This window comes from Nelumbo nucifera, chromosome 1, assembly GCF_055504915.1.
Source record: "Nelumbo nucifera cultivar China Antique chromosome 1, China Antique-T2T, whole genome shotgun sequence".
In the NCBI taxonomy this organism is placed as follows: domain Eukaryota; kingdom Viridiplantae; phylum Streptophyta; class Magnoliopsida; order Proteales; family Nelumbonaceae; genus Nelumbo; species Nelumbo nucifera.
In genome coordinates, this window is record NC_142649.1 from 27378504 (window position 1) to 27394808 (window position 16305).

The following is a 16305-nucleotide window of genomic DNA, read 5'->3' on the forward strand; positions in this document are numbered from 1 at the left end:
CTTCGATGCCCTGAGAGAAGATCCGAGTCCTCTCCCTGATATCCTCCTGAAGATATTCGACCTGGTGCTCCAAGTCCAGCTTCATTTCCGCCATGCGCTGCACCACCACCCCATGGCCTCGGCATCCCTCTGTGACCTCGCCTGCCTAGACCGCGCACGGCGAGCAGCAGCATCAGTAGCGCGAGCATTCTCCTCGGCAGTCCGAGCATTCTCCTCGGCAGCTCGCGCCTGCCGCGAGCATTTCTCCACCTGGTTCGCCAAGGCGTGAATGGAGGAGTTCACCTATCAAAGGAAAAGATCAGAGAAACGAATGAAAAAATAGAAGCTAAACACGGAGGCAGGCCACTTACCACCATGGCATGAGTAACGGCACGGCAGGCCACTTGGTGCAGAGGGAGCTCGGTCCACGCCGCGACTTCCTCAGGAAACGTCGCCTCCTTACTCCGTTGAAGAGCATGCACGGGCGACAGCACGCTCCTGAAGTCCTCCGGGGCCTCCGAGCCCGACGGCCCAGCTCGCATATGAGCGGACTTGGAATAAGCGGGAGCCCCCGTGTGTGTGGTTTCAGCATAAGGAGCCCCCGCCGGCCCCTACATGGGAGGAACCATCTCGGGCTCCTCTGCCGGACAGTCCGGCACCTCGGGCTCCGCAGCTCGGGATGGCTCGGCGCGAGCTCACTTGGCCACCCGCTTTCTCCTCTTCATCCCCTCGAATAAGTGCGCACCTCGTGACCCTCGTGAATCCATTGTACCTGCGAAAAGGAGTTCGGCATCAGTAAGACGTAAGCGAAGAACAAGACAAGATCACTAGGGAAAAAACCTACCCGAACTCAGGCCCGCAGCAATAAGTTTGGCCTCCGTCAAATACCATTGGCAATCCAGCCCAAGCCGCGCCCATTGCCGAAGGCCCTCCGCCGTCTCCTCATCAAGTGTGACGCCGGAATCAGGAGCGGCCACCCCCCAGCCGGTCTGAAACGGCCACCCCATCGCACTTCGCACACCGAAATAGTCCCGCTTCCACGCCGGGACCTTATTGGGGAGTCCGTGTAAGAGCTTGAAGCCCGGGCGAGGGGACAGGTAGTATGCCCGCCTACGCCCGGGGAGGGGACCCACTTGCTTTTTCAACATCAAGATAGAAGAAAAAATCTCCAGATCCAGAGGGAAGTTCTCGTCGCAAAATAAAGAGATCGTTCCCACTAAGTTCCTAATAGAGTTCGGGTGAAGCTGGCCAACCGTCACGCCGAAGTGGTTTAGGACCTCGACAACAAGAGGGTGGAAGGGTAGTCGCAGCCCCGCGGTGAGCTGTTCCCGGAAAATCACCATCTCATCAGGGCCATGTTCCCAAGGAAAGCTCCCCGTAGGGATAAAATAACCGTACTCACTGGGCAAATTATAGTAGTCTACGAGGGTTTGAAGTTCCTCAAGCGTCATGGTCGAAGGGCCGAACTGATCTACAACCCGGCCACGGCGGGAGGTGGATGCCGACCTACCCGAAGCACCTCGGGTGGTAGGCCCAACCCCTCCCTCAGGACCTACATCGGGCTCGCTTGAACTACCGTGGGACGCAAACTGGTTCGTAGAACCCACATCAGACCCGCTTGAACAGTCTGAACCCTCCAAACCAGACATCGCGAAACGGAACGGGATTCCAAAAAATACTCACCCGGGAAGAAGACAAGCAGACCGCGAGAACTCGAACAAGCAAGACCTGGGACGCGAGCTGAAAAGCCTGGACGCGAGCTGAAACTTAAGGCGCGAGGTCAAGATATACGACAATAGCAAGGACGGGCCCCCCCCTCGCACTATTTATATCCACAGCGTACGGAAAGCGATGGCCCAAATCGAAGCCAATCCAACGGCCCACAGCCGCGCTAAGCCGCACGTCTTCCAAGACCAATCGGCACACGTCTTTCTGAAACTGACGGAACGTCACGCACGTCTTGACAAAGGACAGGTGTCGGCACGCGTCTTCCCGAAACTGACGGAGTAACGGCGCACGTCCCCTCGCAATAAAAGCGTCTGCAGCGCAACTCCCGAACCATTGCCGTCACGACTCCCAAACGCGCGCCCTTTTTTGAAAATCAAATTAGAGCAAGCGCGCTCAGCACGGACCAAAAACCCTCCTGCTACCTTGCAAACTCCCCGCGCCAAGACGGAACCATCGTCGCAGGGAGTGGGGGGCAATTGATGAAGGGAAATTTGGCCCGACCTCGCGATCGCCCGACACGTGGCAAAGGCAAACAGCTCGGGACAGTAGAGCACCCAAAGCGAACATCGGAAGCAAGTCCAAACTCACTACCGAGCCCGAACTCCAGACCGCTGTACTTAGTCCGAGCTCCTTGTTAAGAGCGAGCTCCCTGTCAAAGGTCCGAGCTCCCTAAAACCCGAGCTCCCCAAGTCCGAGCTCGGTACTAGGAGCCCGAGCTCCCTAAGAACCCGAGCTCCCTAAATCCGAGCTCCCTACTAGGAGCCCGAGCTCCCTGATTAAGAGCGAGCTCCCTGTCAAAGGTTCGAGCTCCCTAAAACCTGAGCTCCCCAAGTCCGAGCTCGGTACTAGGAGCCCGAGCTCCCTAAGAACCCGAGCTCCCTAAATCCGAGCTCCCTACTAGGAGCCTGAGCTCCCTGTTAAGAGCAAGCTCCCTACTGAGAACCCGAGCTCCCTGCAAGGAGCACGAACTATACTGGGCCCCAAGCCTCACAAAGCTGACCCGGGCTGACCCGTGACAGCTCGGAACGCTCCAAACCGAACTCAAGGCACCTCGCTCGCCACTCCAACACTTCACTTCCAAAGCACCAGGCCAGCCAAACGTACCCGACACCAAGGGCGTCTGTATCCAAGGGCGACGTACCTGACTAATTTGAGATCTGACGCCTGACAGCCGCATTTCAAACGGCTTCCTGCCACCGCCACCGGCAACCGTCGTCACTAGCTGCAGAGGCGGCTCCGACAAAAGGAACAGTGGCGGTTCTGTCCGACCAGAGGAAATGACACCCGAACTGGCAGGAGTTCAGAAGTAATCATGCCCGACCTGACGGAGGCCTGGAAGTGAGTGCGCGAGGTGGTTATAAAAGGATTCTGCCCCCCCCCCCCCGGGAGGAGGTATGCTAACTCTCGCGCTATCTGGTTATTCTTGCCTCTGAAGGATTCTAACTTGACCTTCGGAGCCCTTACGCTGGGTTCTCCCCGGAGCTTCTCTTCTCCCATTTCAGGTTCCTGTTACTCACTCCAGAGGCAAGATCGTCAACAGCTAAGACCGGCCAGATTGTGCATCATCACATTTAAGTTTATTTTTAATCATATTGTTACCTTTGTTAATTTTCAATTTCTATCTTAATTATGATATATATAAAATTCAATTAATTAATATGAAGAAAAATTTTCACTTGTAATGCATGTGAAAGGAGTGCAAATGCAATTAAACATGTGTATTGATCAGTTTGGAAGGAGTAGAAATGCAAATATTTAGAGTGGAAAACATTGTATTTTGCATTATCTTGTATAAATTTAATTATAATGTATATATTTGTATTTTTACAAATATAAATATTTAGAATGCAAAATGTTGTATTTTGTATTATTTTATACTCTTTCGAAACTGAGCCTTAGGCTAGGCTCAGTTTGGAAGGAGTACAAAAACAAATATGTAGAGTGCAAAAGTTTGTATTTTATATTATTTTGTATGTATTTATACTGTACATAATTGTATTTGTACTCCTTCCAAACTGAGCTTTGACAGCATTCCAAAATAAGGGTAAAATGGAAAGGATAAACAAGCTTCTGGAATCTGCCTCATTCAAATTCTATAAACAGTGGTTCTATACCCATTTTTAAGGGACTTTTACCCATTACACATTTCACTCCCATTATGGAGAGAGGGGAAAATCCACTTCATCTCTCTCTCTCTCTTTCCATTAGTTCCCCACCGCCATTACAATGTTCTTACAAAAGGATTTTGATTTGAAAATAGAAAACAAATGCACACTACCTAAGAGCATTATGTCTTTTGTGATTTTGTTTTGAGAAGCAATCTGTTGTGAAACAATAAGGTTTTAATTTATTTTAGAACCGAAAGTAAGAAAATCAATTCACGTTATCTAACACATCTTAAATTGTCGGAAATTCAAGTTGTGATATAAGTAACTAATTGTGCGGAAATTCATTTTGTTCATTTTTAAAATCATTTTTAATTCATTTTATTAGTAGCATAATGTTTTGATATTATAGGTCACGTGGGGTCATATGTGCATAAATCGTAACGGATGCTAACGACAGGGGTAGAATTAGTCAATTGTCAGAAACAATAAGAATAGTGTTAATCAACTTTTAAACAATAAGGGTACACTTAGTCAAATAAGATAGTTTAAGAAATTTACCTTTAATTCAATTTACTTATACCATTCAACATCCAATTGCAATCCGAATTCCTTTCAATCCGATATAAATACAATGGATAAAATCCGACTCGAATTCAGCTATAAACGAATAAAATTTGGATCCACCTATATCGTATTCGATTTGATCCGTTTGCAGCTCTACGGGTATACGAATATATGATATGACTTCCAAGATACCATCCTCCCTTGGTTAGAAGGAACACTTTCAGAATACTTTGCATGATTCTTCATTCATCCTTTCCTTTGTATTTGTTAGAACACAGAATCGCTTTCTGCAACTCCAAAAGCCAATATTCTTTTCCCTCCTCTCTTCCAAGCTTTATATATGTGTTTGTTTGCTTCGATTATCTTCATCTTTTGCGTTGTTTCCACAAACATACACAAATCCAGGAACCAAAAATCAAAACCCCATTTCCATTTGGAAGCCAGCAACCATGTCTCTCAGCCCTCCTCGTGTAAGAGTCAATGGCATCAGGAGCTACCGTCTCTACTGGTGTTTCCAGTGCCAGCGAACAGTCAGGATTGCCGCTTCAAACCCATCTGAGATTTTCTGCCCCCGTTGTTCTGGCCAGTTCATCCTTGAGCTCGAAGAGGCCAGGCCCAGAGTTGTTCTTGACTTCACAGGTCTAGATCCCTCCCCGGAGGCCCGGTTGTTGGAAGCCCTTTCTCTCATGCTTAACCCCCCATTGCCTCGACGATTTCAGGATTCCGATGAAGTTGGCGATCCGCTCAGTCCTTGGGTTATATTCCGACCAACTAACCGTCGCCGTCGGACTAGAACCATGTCTCCTCCGGAAATTCGCATGCCCTGGGCTGCTAACCCCAGGGACTACTTTCATGGGTCAGGGCTGGATGAGCTGATTGAGGAGCTAACACAGAATGACCGACCAGGTCCACCTCCGGCACCAACTTCAGCCATTGATGCCCTGCCAAAAGTGAGGATCACAGAGGCCCATTTGAAGAATGACTCAAATTGTCCTGTTTGCAAGGAGGGATTTGGGATTGGCGAGGAAGTAAGGGAGATGCCGTGCAAGCATGTCTACCATTCTGACTGCATTGTTCCCTGGTTGCGAATTCACAATTCTTGCCCAGTTTGCCGGCATGAGCTGCAGCCTTCCTCTACCAATGATCATCATAATGAAGATGTCGAGGATTCTCATACAGAGGGCGCGCGCGATAGGAACCGCCACCGCCGGAGGTGGAATTGGTTCTTACCTTTTCAATCATCAGCAAACAGGAGAAGCCGTCACGATCATCCTTGGGAGACATGACAGCATTACCGCTAGAGTTATCTTCAAATCAAGTGGATATTTCGGGTCTCAGTTTCAGTTCTGGATATGGAATTGCACCCTGAGATATGTCCTGGCATTACTTTCTGATATATGAAATATTTAATCAGAGCTGATACCTGTAAAATTATTTGGAAAACTAAACTAAAAGGATCATTACTATCTGAAATATGAAATATTTATTCCCTCGTGTGAATTATATATCTCTGTAGGTAAGGGAGGTCTTAATTTCTTTTTTCACAGTAGCATTTTGGAACACGAAATACACCATAAATATTGCTGCTACTTCCATGCTTTTCTTTCATTTAACTTTTCATGGGCATTATTCTTTTGCTCATGTGGCTTTTATTTTGGCTTTTAAAAAACAAAACCATTCACATTGGTTTCTTAAAACTAAAGAAAAAACACATTAGCAAATGCTCTCTGAAATAAAGGTTTTCCAAACAAAAAGAAAACAAACTCTGAAGTATAAAAGTTATATAATTTGTGAAACATGATATTAGACAATTAGATAATAACATGTTTTCTAAACAAGAAAATTCAAGAGTACATTTTCAGTTTCTGTTGTACAAATAAAAAATACATATATAACCAATCAAGAACATGTCTTCTTTGTTTTTGTTTTAAGAACAAATTTGTTTTTAAACCTGATGTTTTGTAAGGGGTATTGGACAATTTGTTTTTGTTTCAAGAACCAATTTATTTTTAAACCTTCATGTTTTGTAAGGGGTATTGGACAACATCATTGCTTATATAATTTTATTTTTTATAACAAAAACAATAATCACATTAGCAATGTTGATGTTGTTGATCTTTGACTGTTTTTTTTTTTTTTTTTTCAAAAACAAAACAAACCAAACCATGTTATGGAACATCCCTTTAAATTGGAGAACACCTTAGTGGACTTTTCTAGTGGCCACCAGATCCATCCGTTGGCAGAAACAAGTAACTTCATTACAGTTTTTGGAAATTATTGATAAATCTGCTATTTTTTTTATTCAATAGCGAGGACCCCGTGTATCGTTAATCAAGAATGAAACAATCAAAACTTATAAACAAATTAATTAAAAGAATCAAAAGACTGATCTAATCAATTTGTTAAAATAGTAAAATAAATTATAATAAGAATGGCTAAAACAAAGTCAATTACATAGTTTATGGAAATAATCATAAATAATATCACGGAAAAAAAAAGTTAATGAAGTTCATTAATGTTTACATAAAAGAAAATGTCAATTAAGCTCAACATTATTAAAATAATGTTGAACCACTCTAACTGCTTCATCACTATTATTGAGCCTACAACAAAAAAATTGTAATCATTATTTTAAAAAATATAAATTAAATTATTATTATTATTCTTAAACCCGTAATGTGCACGGGTTTGAGTCGTATTCTGCACGGGTCCAGTTGACCCATACCGTGCATGAAGTGGATCAGTTGGACTTGTCTCTTCACATTTGGGTTTACCGAACAGACCCATTTTCATCATCTTCTTCGCCTAGACTTTCATACGGGTCCTATCGATCTGATTAGTTTCTAAGCCATTTTTTATTCTCATTACTTTTTTTTTTTATTTCCATTTTTTCACAATAAAGAAGAGGTTTGGCTTCCTACCTGGTGTTTGGAAGCGTTTGAAACTGTAGAGTTATTATCTTTATTCATTCTTTTATTCATTATTTTCCTTTATTCTCTTTTATCCTTTACTAGTTGAGCTGGCAATATTCCTTTAGTTTTCTTTTCTGTCAAGTTTGTTATTTACTTAGGGATTATTCTTGTATATAAACACTGCTTTTTTAACCTTTTCGGGTGTAGAGAATATACTGAAATTCTCTCCATTTTCTTCTTGCTTTCACTTTTGCTCATGGTATCAGAGCATCAAGATCTGGTGCCTGAGTTTTTCTTTTGATTGATTAAAGAAATCTCTTATTAATGCTATGGAAGAAGAGGTGGATACCTCTGTTACTCGAAATGGTCGAAATACGACTGGCCCTGGAGCTGTTGCAGAGATTACGAAAGAGTTAGCCTACAACTCGAACGGAGATCCTTTCTTCTTGCACAGTTCGGATCATCCTGGAATGATGCTAGTTACAACACCATTAACTGGAAAGAACTACCTCACTTGGAGCAGATCTATGAAGATAGCTCTGGGTGCGAAGCTGAAGCTGGGTTTCGTAGATGGAAGGATTGCTCAGGCAGATGAAGGAACAACAAAGTTTGATCTATGGATAAGGGTGAACTACATGGTAACTTCCTGGATCCTTAACTCAATCTCAAAAGAAATAGTAGATGCTTTTCTATATACTACTACAGCTAAGGAACTCTAGGATGAAATTGCTGAAAGATTTGGTGAAAGTAATGGGCCTTTACTGCATCAAATCTAAAGAGATATAAGTTCAATATCTCAAGGGAATGAATCGGTAGCTAAGTATTATGCTAGACTTAAAAGGTTGTGGGACGAATTGACTTGTTTAATGCCTATTCCACCTTGTACCTGTGGTTTTGCTAAGGCAGTTGCCGATTTGCATTCATTCAATAGATTAATGCAATTTCTGATGGGTTTAAATGGCTGTTATGATAATATAAGGAGTCAAATCCTTGTAATGGAACCCTTACCCTCTGTGAAACATGTTTATTCCTTGGTTCTCAGAGTTGAGAAATAGAGAGAAGTACACATAGCTTTTAATGAAAACATAGACTCTACTGGGTTATTTTCTAAAACCCAAAACACCAATCAACCATACAGAAGGGATGGAACTAATAAGGGAAATACTAAGAAGATAGACATGGGTAGGAAGGATAGGGATAGCAAATATTGTGATCATTGCAATGTGAAGGGACATGTAAAGGAGACTTGCTTCAAGCTCCATGGATACCCAGAATGGTATAAGGAGCTTAAGGAGCAACAGAAAAAATCAGGAAACAGAACAATGTATGGTAGAAACTTCTTTTGATTTTGGAACTGAAGAGAAGCTTGATGGGAAAACTGATAAGAAAGTGGATTTGGCTAATATGGTGCAACAAGAAGTTCTGAAGCTGATGAAAGGGAAGATGACTATGGAAGGAAGCCATGTCAATTTTGCCAACCTGGACAACTATGCAAGTAATTCCTTCAATATTGAATGTGCTGTAAGTTTTGCATTGAGTATTATTGACTTATTGAAGCCTGGTACTTGGATAATTGACATAGGGGCTTCAAACCTCATGTGTGGAAATAAATCCCTTTTTGATAAGCCTAGACCCACTAAACATCCATTACCTGTTTGCTTACCAGATGGATCCATTAAATTTGTTCATAACATTGGAAATATTCATTTTTCAACTGATATTTGTTTGAAAGATGCCTTGCACATTCGTAATTTTAAATTCAACCTCTTATCAGTAAATAAACTTGTTAAGTCTGGCCAAATAAAATTCACATTCATATCAAACCATTGTCTGCTGTAGGACAGAAAGGATTCTGGCAGTAGGGAAACTACTAGGACGCTTATACATCTTAGACAACGCTTGTCTTAAGAAATTCAGATGTAATAAAGAGCCAAACAGTGATACATTGTTTTCGAATTTCAAGAATACTTTATTACCTTGTAATAAAGAGATCGAAAGCAAATTCAACAGTAATGAAAAGAAGGATAAAGAGAAAGAAAAGGTGAAAAAGAAGAAGAAGAAATGGTCTTGCATTAATAACTGCGGCTGGTTTATTGGCTGCATCTGCTCGGTTTGGTGGTTTCTACTATGTCTAGCTATAATGCCATGTATGTCACCGAACCCATTACCGGGGGCCATTGCCTGTTCAGCCCGACATGAAATTGCAGAAAGAGGGGTTGAGGGCGAAGCACCCGGTGGGCCAGGTTTTTCAATTGTCCCCTAGTTTTTTTAAGAGACGCAAAAATCTTTGGATCCTAACCAATTATATGTTATTTTTATGCAAATTGTGAAAATTTCAGATTGTTTCCTTTTTAAGGTGTATCATTGTCAGGTTTGATGAATTATAACATAAGACCCAACTATCATCGAATGAAAATGGAAATATATATATATATATATATATATATATATATATATATATAGTTTTGATGACATCTGAAGCACAACTTTGCTTTCAATTATTTAAAGTTAGTCAAATGGAATGATGAACTTGCGTTTTCTTTTCCCTTTTTCTATAGTGGGTAATCCAGATATAATCTAGGCTACTTTCCTCACATATCCTCCATAATTTCGGACTATGATGATTTGGCCCATTAGTCATGCTAATGTTCTGCATTCTTTGTTCCTTTGCGTTTTGATTATATTGGCTGATCTAGACAAGCAACGCTTAACAGTACATATGTGAACTGACTGCTTAGAAAATTTCCTTGCACTGTGTTTGTTAGGATCATCAACAGACCTTTATGTTGGGTTGAGCACATGTCATTGGACAACTGTGAATTCTTCAATATTGTTAAACTAAAAAAATTAAGCAGAGGGAGTAAAACAATAATTGAAAGGAGAGATGAAAGCATTGTTCAAGATCCTCAATTTTCTCTCTGTTCAGCGTCCTCCAAATCTCCCTCACTTTCTCTCTCTAAAGCATAAACTTGGCCCATTCAGGAAACCTCTCAATGAAAAATACATATTTCACCAAAGAAGTAAAATTGTGTGGCCCAACCTTCTATAAAATAAAAGAATGGAGATAGGAGGATTATTTGTTTCGGAGTGAGGTATGAAACAAGATGATGTTGTCCCCACTTTATGTAAAAATGTAAAAATTTTCTACCAAATCATAATTACAAACAAACAGATGTGAATTTGAACTGGGTGCAAATTTTGTATCAGGTTCAGATTTGCATTGCAAACAAATGCGGCACGTACCCGGCTTTGGTGTATAGCATGGTTTTTAAAACTGGACCGGACCAGATGGTTAGACATAAAAACTGGGAACCGGTCACCGTTCTGTTTTTCCCCAAAATCATTAATTTTGGTGAACAAACCGCTGAATCCGCCAATTAATTGTTCGAACAGTTTTGACCATTTTTCAATCTTTTAATTTTTTTTATTTTTTTATTATTTTTGTCAGAATGAGCTGACCGTTCAAATCGACCTGATAACTGGATCCCTAATCGGTTCGGTCACCTGTCGGTTTTAAAAACCATGGTGTATAGCACTCTACCACTCTCAATTAGGGTTTTCATTAATCACTTTCTTCTTTAATAAACAATATATTTGATTGATTTGGTACATCGTTAATTCTATACATCATTATAAACAATGGATTAATCTCTCTCTCCTTCCTCCCCAGCGTTCTAACTTAAGCTTCGGAGTAATCCCGTCGGGCAAATCCCCGGGAATCCTTATTCTTCATCTTCTCAGGTGCCGTTCGTTGCCAACAAGGAGCCAGTCAGCAGCCAGCTAGGAGTGTCCGTATCGTGTCGTATCATGTGGCGCCGTCTGTGGGAAACGCTTTTAAAAGCCTTCCTCCAAGCTTTTACACCACTTTCTTCCAAAAACATAGCATTCTTCATGGCTTCTTCCAGCAATGTCGGACGTGGCAACAGCCAGAACGCTTCTGGGGAGCAGCCCAAACTTCCTACTATCTGCATTGGACAGTTTACTGTCCCCCTCACCATGGACGGAGTCCCTAGTTTGAATGTGCCTCTTACAGTGGCACCTACCATTGCCCCACTCCCTTCTACAGTAAGAGCAACCTCTTCTGAACCCTCGGTTGTGCCCCCAACAGCCAACCCGAACCACCTGGAGGACTTAGTGCAACGCATGCGGGCCATGCAGGCTCAAATGCAACAGTTCCAACAGTTTCAACTCTACCAACAGCAAGTGTTGCACCAGGTTTCCCAGTACCAGTACCAGCAGTAGTTTCCCTCTCTGCCCCAGGCCTAGGAGTCGCTTCCCCCTCGGCACCCGGCCACGAAGTAGGCCAAGCCAACCTGCCGGAGTGAGCGGCCTCGCCGGGGAGAAGCCTCCCAGGTCTAGGATCCAGTCAAGAGCCACGCCTCTTCCCGTAGCAATAAAGAGAGGTCGGCTGCCCCCTTGGCACCCGCCTCGCAGCCTGTGGGCAGGTCAGGGGCCTCTCACCCAACAAAGCCTGTGTCACCACAACCTTCATAGTTCGAGCTCCCGTTAGCGGACAACCCGTTCAAGGTCCTAGCAGCGGGCTACAGACAGGGCCCTTCGGTCCAGAGTCGTCACCAGCAGTCCGAGCCTGTCGAGCTCGGCAACACCGAGGTGTCGAGCACCAACGCCAAACCAGCAAAGCAGTAGTGAAGACGTCGAGCTCAAAGGAAAAGAGGAGGTATGCTCAGTCGAAGTGAAAGCTACCCCCCTCCTCTCGGTTTCTTCCCCGTTATCTCCAAAACTCCTTGTTGTTCCCATGCCAAAGGATTTCAAGCTCCCTCCTCTAGACAAGTATGATGGGTCTTTTGATCCAATTGACCATGTGGACGCCTTCCAGTCCCATATGCACCTGGCACGGGCCAGCGATTCCTGCAGGTGCGTGGCCTTTTCCACTACCTTCAAAGGAGTGGCCCGCACCTGGTACCGAAACCTTGTGCCCGACTCGTAAGAAGTTGGGTGCAATTCTTGCAGGTTTTCACCTCCCACTTCGTCACCAGCAAGAGATAATCGCGAACTCAGGAGAGCCTCCTTGGCATAGTGCAAAATGAAGGGGAGTCCATCCGGAGCTACATCAAGCGGTTCAATGACGCTTGTTTGCAGATACCCGACCTGGATCCCACAGTTCGTCTCATAGCATCCAAGCGAGGTATCACCCATAAGGAGTTCAAGTGGCACATAGTCGTCAACTAACCCAAAACCGTAACCGAGTTCCTTAAGCTCGCAGATCGGTTCATCGGGACTGAGGAGGAGATCAACCAGAAGGGCGAGCAGGCCTCAGAAAAAAGAAAGAGGGAGCCAGAACCCCCGTCTCAGGGTGACAGCAGGAAGAAGAAGGACATAGCTCAGGGGGCGAGGCCAGTTCAGCCCTCCCGAGCCCCAGCAGCAGAAAGGGACTACACGCCCCTCAACACAAAACGGGCTGAGATCCTCATGGCGATCAAGGACGCTCCATATGTGAAGTGGCCACCTCGGCTAAAGGCTGACCCTAGCACCCAGAATAAAAATTTGTATTGTAGTTTTCATAAAGATCACGATCATAGTACCGAGAGTTGTAAAAAGCTCCGCGATGAGATAGAAGAGCTCATCCGTCGCGGATATTTACAAAATTTTGTACAAAATAATAATAATATTAATAATAATAATAAAGCAGGTCGACAAAGGGAGCAAAGTAGAGACGCTCCCGAGTTCAGCAGGCAAGCGGAACCACTATAGAAGCAGCCCCTCGAGGAGAGACCGGTTCGGGTGATCATCCATGTCATATCGGAGGCTCGATCGTGGTGGGCTGCACCTCAGCAGCAGCTCACGCATCAGCTCGCGAGGCCGGCAGGGAAGGACAGAACCCTCCGAAGCGACCAAGGACAAAAGACCCCATCTTCTTCACAGAGGACGATGCACGTGGGGTCCATTACCCCCATGACAACATGCTCATCATAAAAGTGAAGATCAATGACTTCGAAGTCAAGCGAGTCCTTGTCGATTCGGGCAGCTCGGCGGACATCCTCTTCAAAGCGGCCTTCGACAAACTTCAGCTTCGGGAGAGCGACTTAAAGCCCATGGACACTCCCCTGGTGGGCTAAAGCGGAGAGGAAGTTCGGCCCCTAGGAAAGGTGACAATACCTATGGAAGTCGGCACTTGGTGGTCCGCGGACACTCCCCTTGGTGGTCGCAACCCCCTCCCCATACAACGCCATAGTAGGTTGGCCGATTACCCATGCTTTACGGGATGTGGTGTCCACCTACTACTTGGCCATGAAGTTCCCCACGGACTTTGGCATCGGGGTAGTGCGAGGTGACCAGCTTGAGTCTCGCAAATGCTACATTGCCGCCCTCAAGGGAAAAGCCAAGGTGGCCGAACACTTCAAATTGGTGCTTCCATCAAGGAGCCCCTGCGATCCGAACTGGTACGCCTTTTACATAAGAATTTAGATGTTTTTTCTTGGTCCGCGGAGGAAATGTCCGGCATAGACCCCAACATCATAACTCATAAAATTAATACTAATTCTGTAGTTAGGCCCGTTAGACAGAAGAAATGCAACTTAGCCCTGGAGCGGTGGAGGCCAGTCAACGAGGAGGTCGGGAAGCTCCTTGTAGCCAATTTTATCAGAGAAGTCTATTACCCGAGCTGGGTGGCCAACCCCATTCTGGTAAAAAAGGCTAACGATAAATGACGCATGTGCGTTGACTACACCGGCTTGAACTGAGCTTGCCCAAAGAACTGCTTCCCACTCCCTAGGATTGACCACCTAGTGGACGCAATCTCAGGGCATGAGTTGCTGAGCTTTCTAGACGCCTACTCGGGCTACAATCAAATCAGGATGGACCCAGCCGATGAAGAGAAAATTGCCTTCAAGGCCATGCCCTTTGGATTAAAAGATGCTGGGGCGACCTTCCAAAGACTTGTAAATAAATTGTTTGAGCCATTGATTGGCCAAAAGGTGAAATGTTATGTAGACGACATGGTCGTCAAAACCTAGCTTTCTTGTGACTTAATACAAGACTTGGACTTAGTTTTTGAAATTCTACGTAAATTCAATATGAAGCTGAACCCGAACAAGTGTGCCTTTGGAGTCACCTCGGGTAAATTCCTAGGGTACATCGTGAATCGGCGTGGCATTGAGGCCAATCCGGACAAAATAAAGGCCATCTTAGACATGCAAGCACCTCGGAAAATGAAGGAGGTTCAGAGGTTGAATGGTCGAATAGCCGCCCTGAGCCGCTTCATGTCCAAATCGGCAGATCGCTGCCTGCCTTTCTTTAAGGCAATTAAAAGCAAAGGGTTCGAATGGACCCAAGACTGTCAGCTCGCGTTCGATGAGCTCAAAAAATACCTCGCTAGTATATCGGTCTTAACCCGGCCCGAAGAAGGCGATGTTTTAGAGCTATACCTCTCGGCTAGTGACGAAGTGGTCAGCTCGGTACTAATAAAAGAAGTAGATCGGGTACAGTGACCTATCTACTATGTTAGTAAAGTGCTGCAGGGAGCAGAGACAAGAAACCCGGAGATAGAAAAACTGGCCTACGCACTGGTTATCGCAGCCCGAAAGCTCTGCCCGTACTTCCAAGCTCACACTGTTATTGTCCTCACCAACAAACCTTTGAGACAAGTTTTACTCAAGCCTGAGGTCTCTGGTCGACTGACGAAGTGGTCTGTTGAGCTCAACGAGTACGATCTCCAATATAAGCTGCGGACTGCTATTAAAGCTCAAGCCTTAGAAGATTTCGTTGCAGAATGCACTTTCGACTCCGAAGTCCCCAGGCCGGTTGAGCACGAGGCCCCCAGTTCGGACGAGCCCGAAGCTCCCAGGCCGGTTGAGTCTGAGCACCGTGAGGTTGCAGCCAGTGCGGCATCTCTCCTAGTGAGGCCAAGCGCGAACTTGGATGAGGAGCCCTGGATCCTTCACGTAGATGGCTCCTTGAACCAGTAGGGCAGCGGAATTGGAATAGTCCTGCATGGGCCAACTAGCACAAATTTGGAGTACGCACTGCGCTTTGAGTTCGTGGCATCCAACAATGAAGCGGAGTACGAAGCGTTGATAGCCGGGCTAGCTCTAGCCAAAAAAATGAAAGCCAAGCACATCATCATCTGTAGCGACTCCCAGCTCGTGGTCAATCAGGTCATGAGAGAGTACGAAGCTCACAAATCGACTATGATTGCTTACTTAGCCAAAGTACAAGAGGCCCTGCTCAGCTTTTAGTCATACTTCATCAAGCAAATCCCAAGATTGGAGAACGTTGAGGCCGACGCCCTGTCTCGGTTGGCCAGCACTAGTGATAATACCTTGAGAACCGTGTACATAGAGAACTTGCCCCAGCCTAGCATTCTCGGGGGGGGCAGAGGAGGTCACTCCCGTCGTTCAAGCAGAGCCGAGCTGGATTGACCCGCTCGCGAGCTTCTTGCTACATGGGACCCTCCCTGCAGATTGCAACGCCGCCAGAAGGGTAGAGCGTCAGGCAGCCAAATATGTCATGATAGACGAATGACTGTATCGAAGATCCTACATGCACCTCTACCTGCGCTCCTTGCAGCCTACCGAAGCAAAGCTCGTACTTCGCGACACTCATGAGTGTCTGTGCGGTGGACACTTTGGGGGCAGGGCCCTCACCCAAAAAGCACTACGATGGGGATACTACGGGCCGACAATGAAAGCAGACACTATTGAGCTCGTTAGAAAGTGTGACAAATGTCAGAAGCACGCCAACATCCACCATCAGCCCGCTGCCGACCTCAAGTACCTCACCAGCCCGTGGCCTTTCGCACAATAGGGCATCGACATACTTGGGCCATTTTCACTAGTGACAGGCCATTTCCACCAGCCATTTCCACTACGTACCAACCTCGACCTACTTGACGAAGTAAGGGACCTTGCAAGTATCAGGACCGTAGCTTATCAACAAAGAGTAGCTCAGTAATATAACGCCAGGGTCAAGAAGCGGAACCTCCGCGTTGGCGACTTGGTCCTTCGAAAAATTATGGTACTTGAGCCCGACACTGGTAAGCTCGGACCGAATTGGGA

General features: G+C 45.3%; 2 protein-coding genes across 2 annotated transcripts; both read left to right on the top strand.

The window, feature by feature from the left end:
• The first annotated feature begins 4632 nt into the window (after positions 1-4632).
• LOC104609656 (E3 ubiquitin-protein ligase RZF1-like) lies at positions 4633-5891 on the top strand. The gene has a single exon (XM_010276020.3). It carries the CDS (start codon positions 4829-4831, stop codon positions 5663-5665), a length of 837 nt encoding a protein of 278 aa, XP_010274322.1. The 5' UTR covers positions 4633-4828; the 3' UTR covers positions 5666-5891.
• A 1729-nt stretch (positions 5892-7620) lies between these two features.
• LOC148803038 (uncharacterized) lies at positions 7621-8010 on the top strand. The gene has a single exon (XM_088889858.1). It carries the CDS (start codon positions 7621-7623, stop codon positions 8008-8010), a length of 390 nt encoding a protein of 129 aa, XP_088745984.1.
• Positions 8011-16305: the final 8295 nt, after the last annotated feature.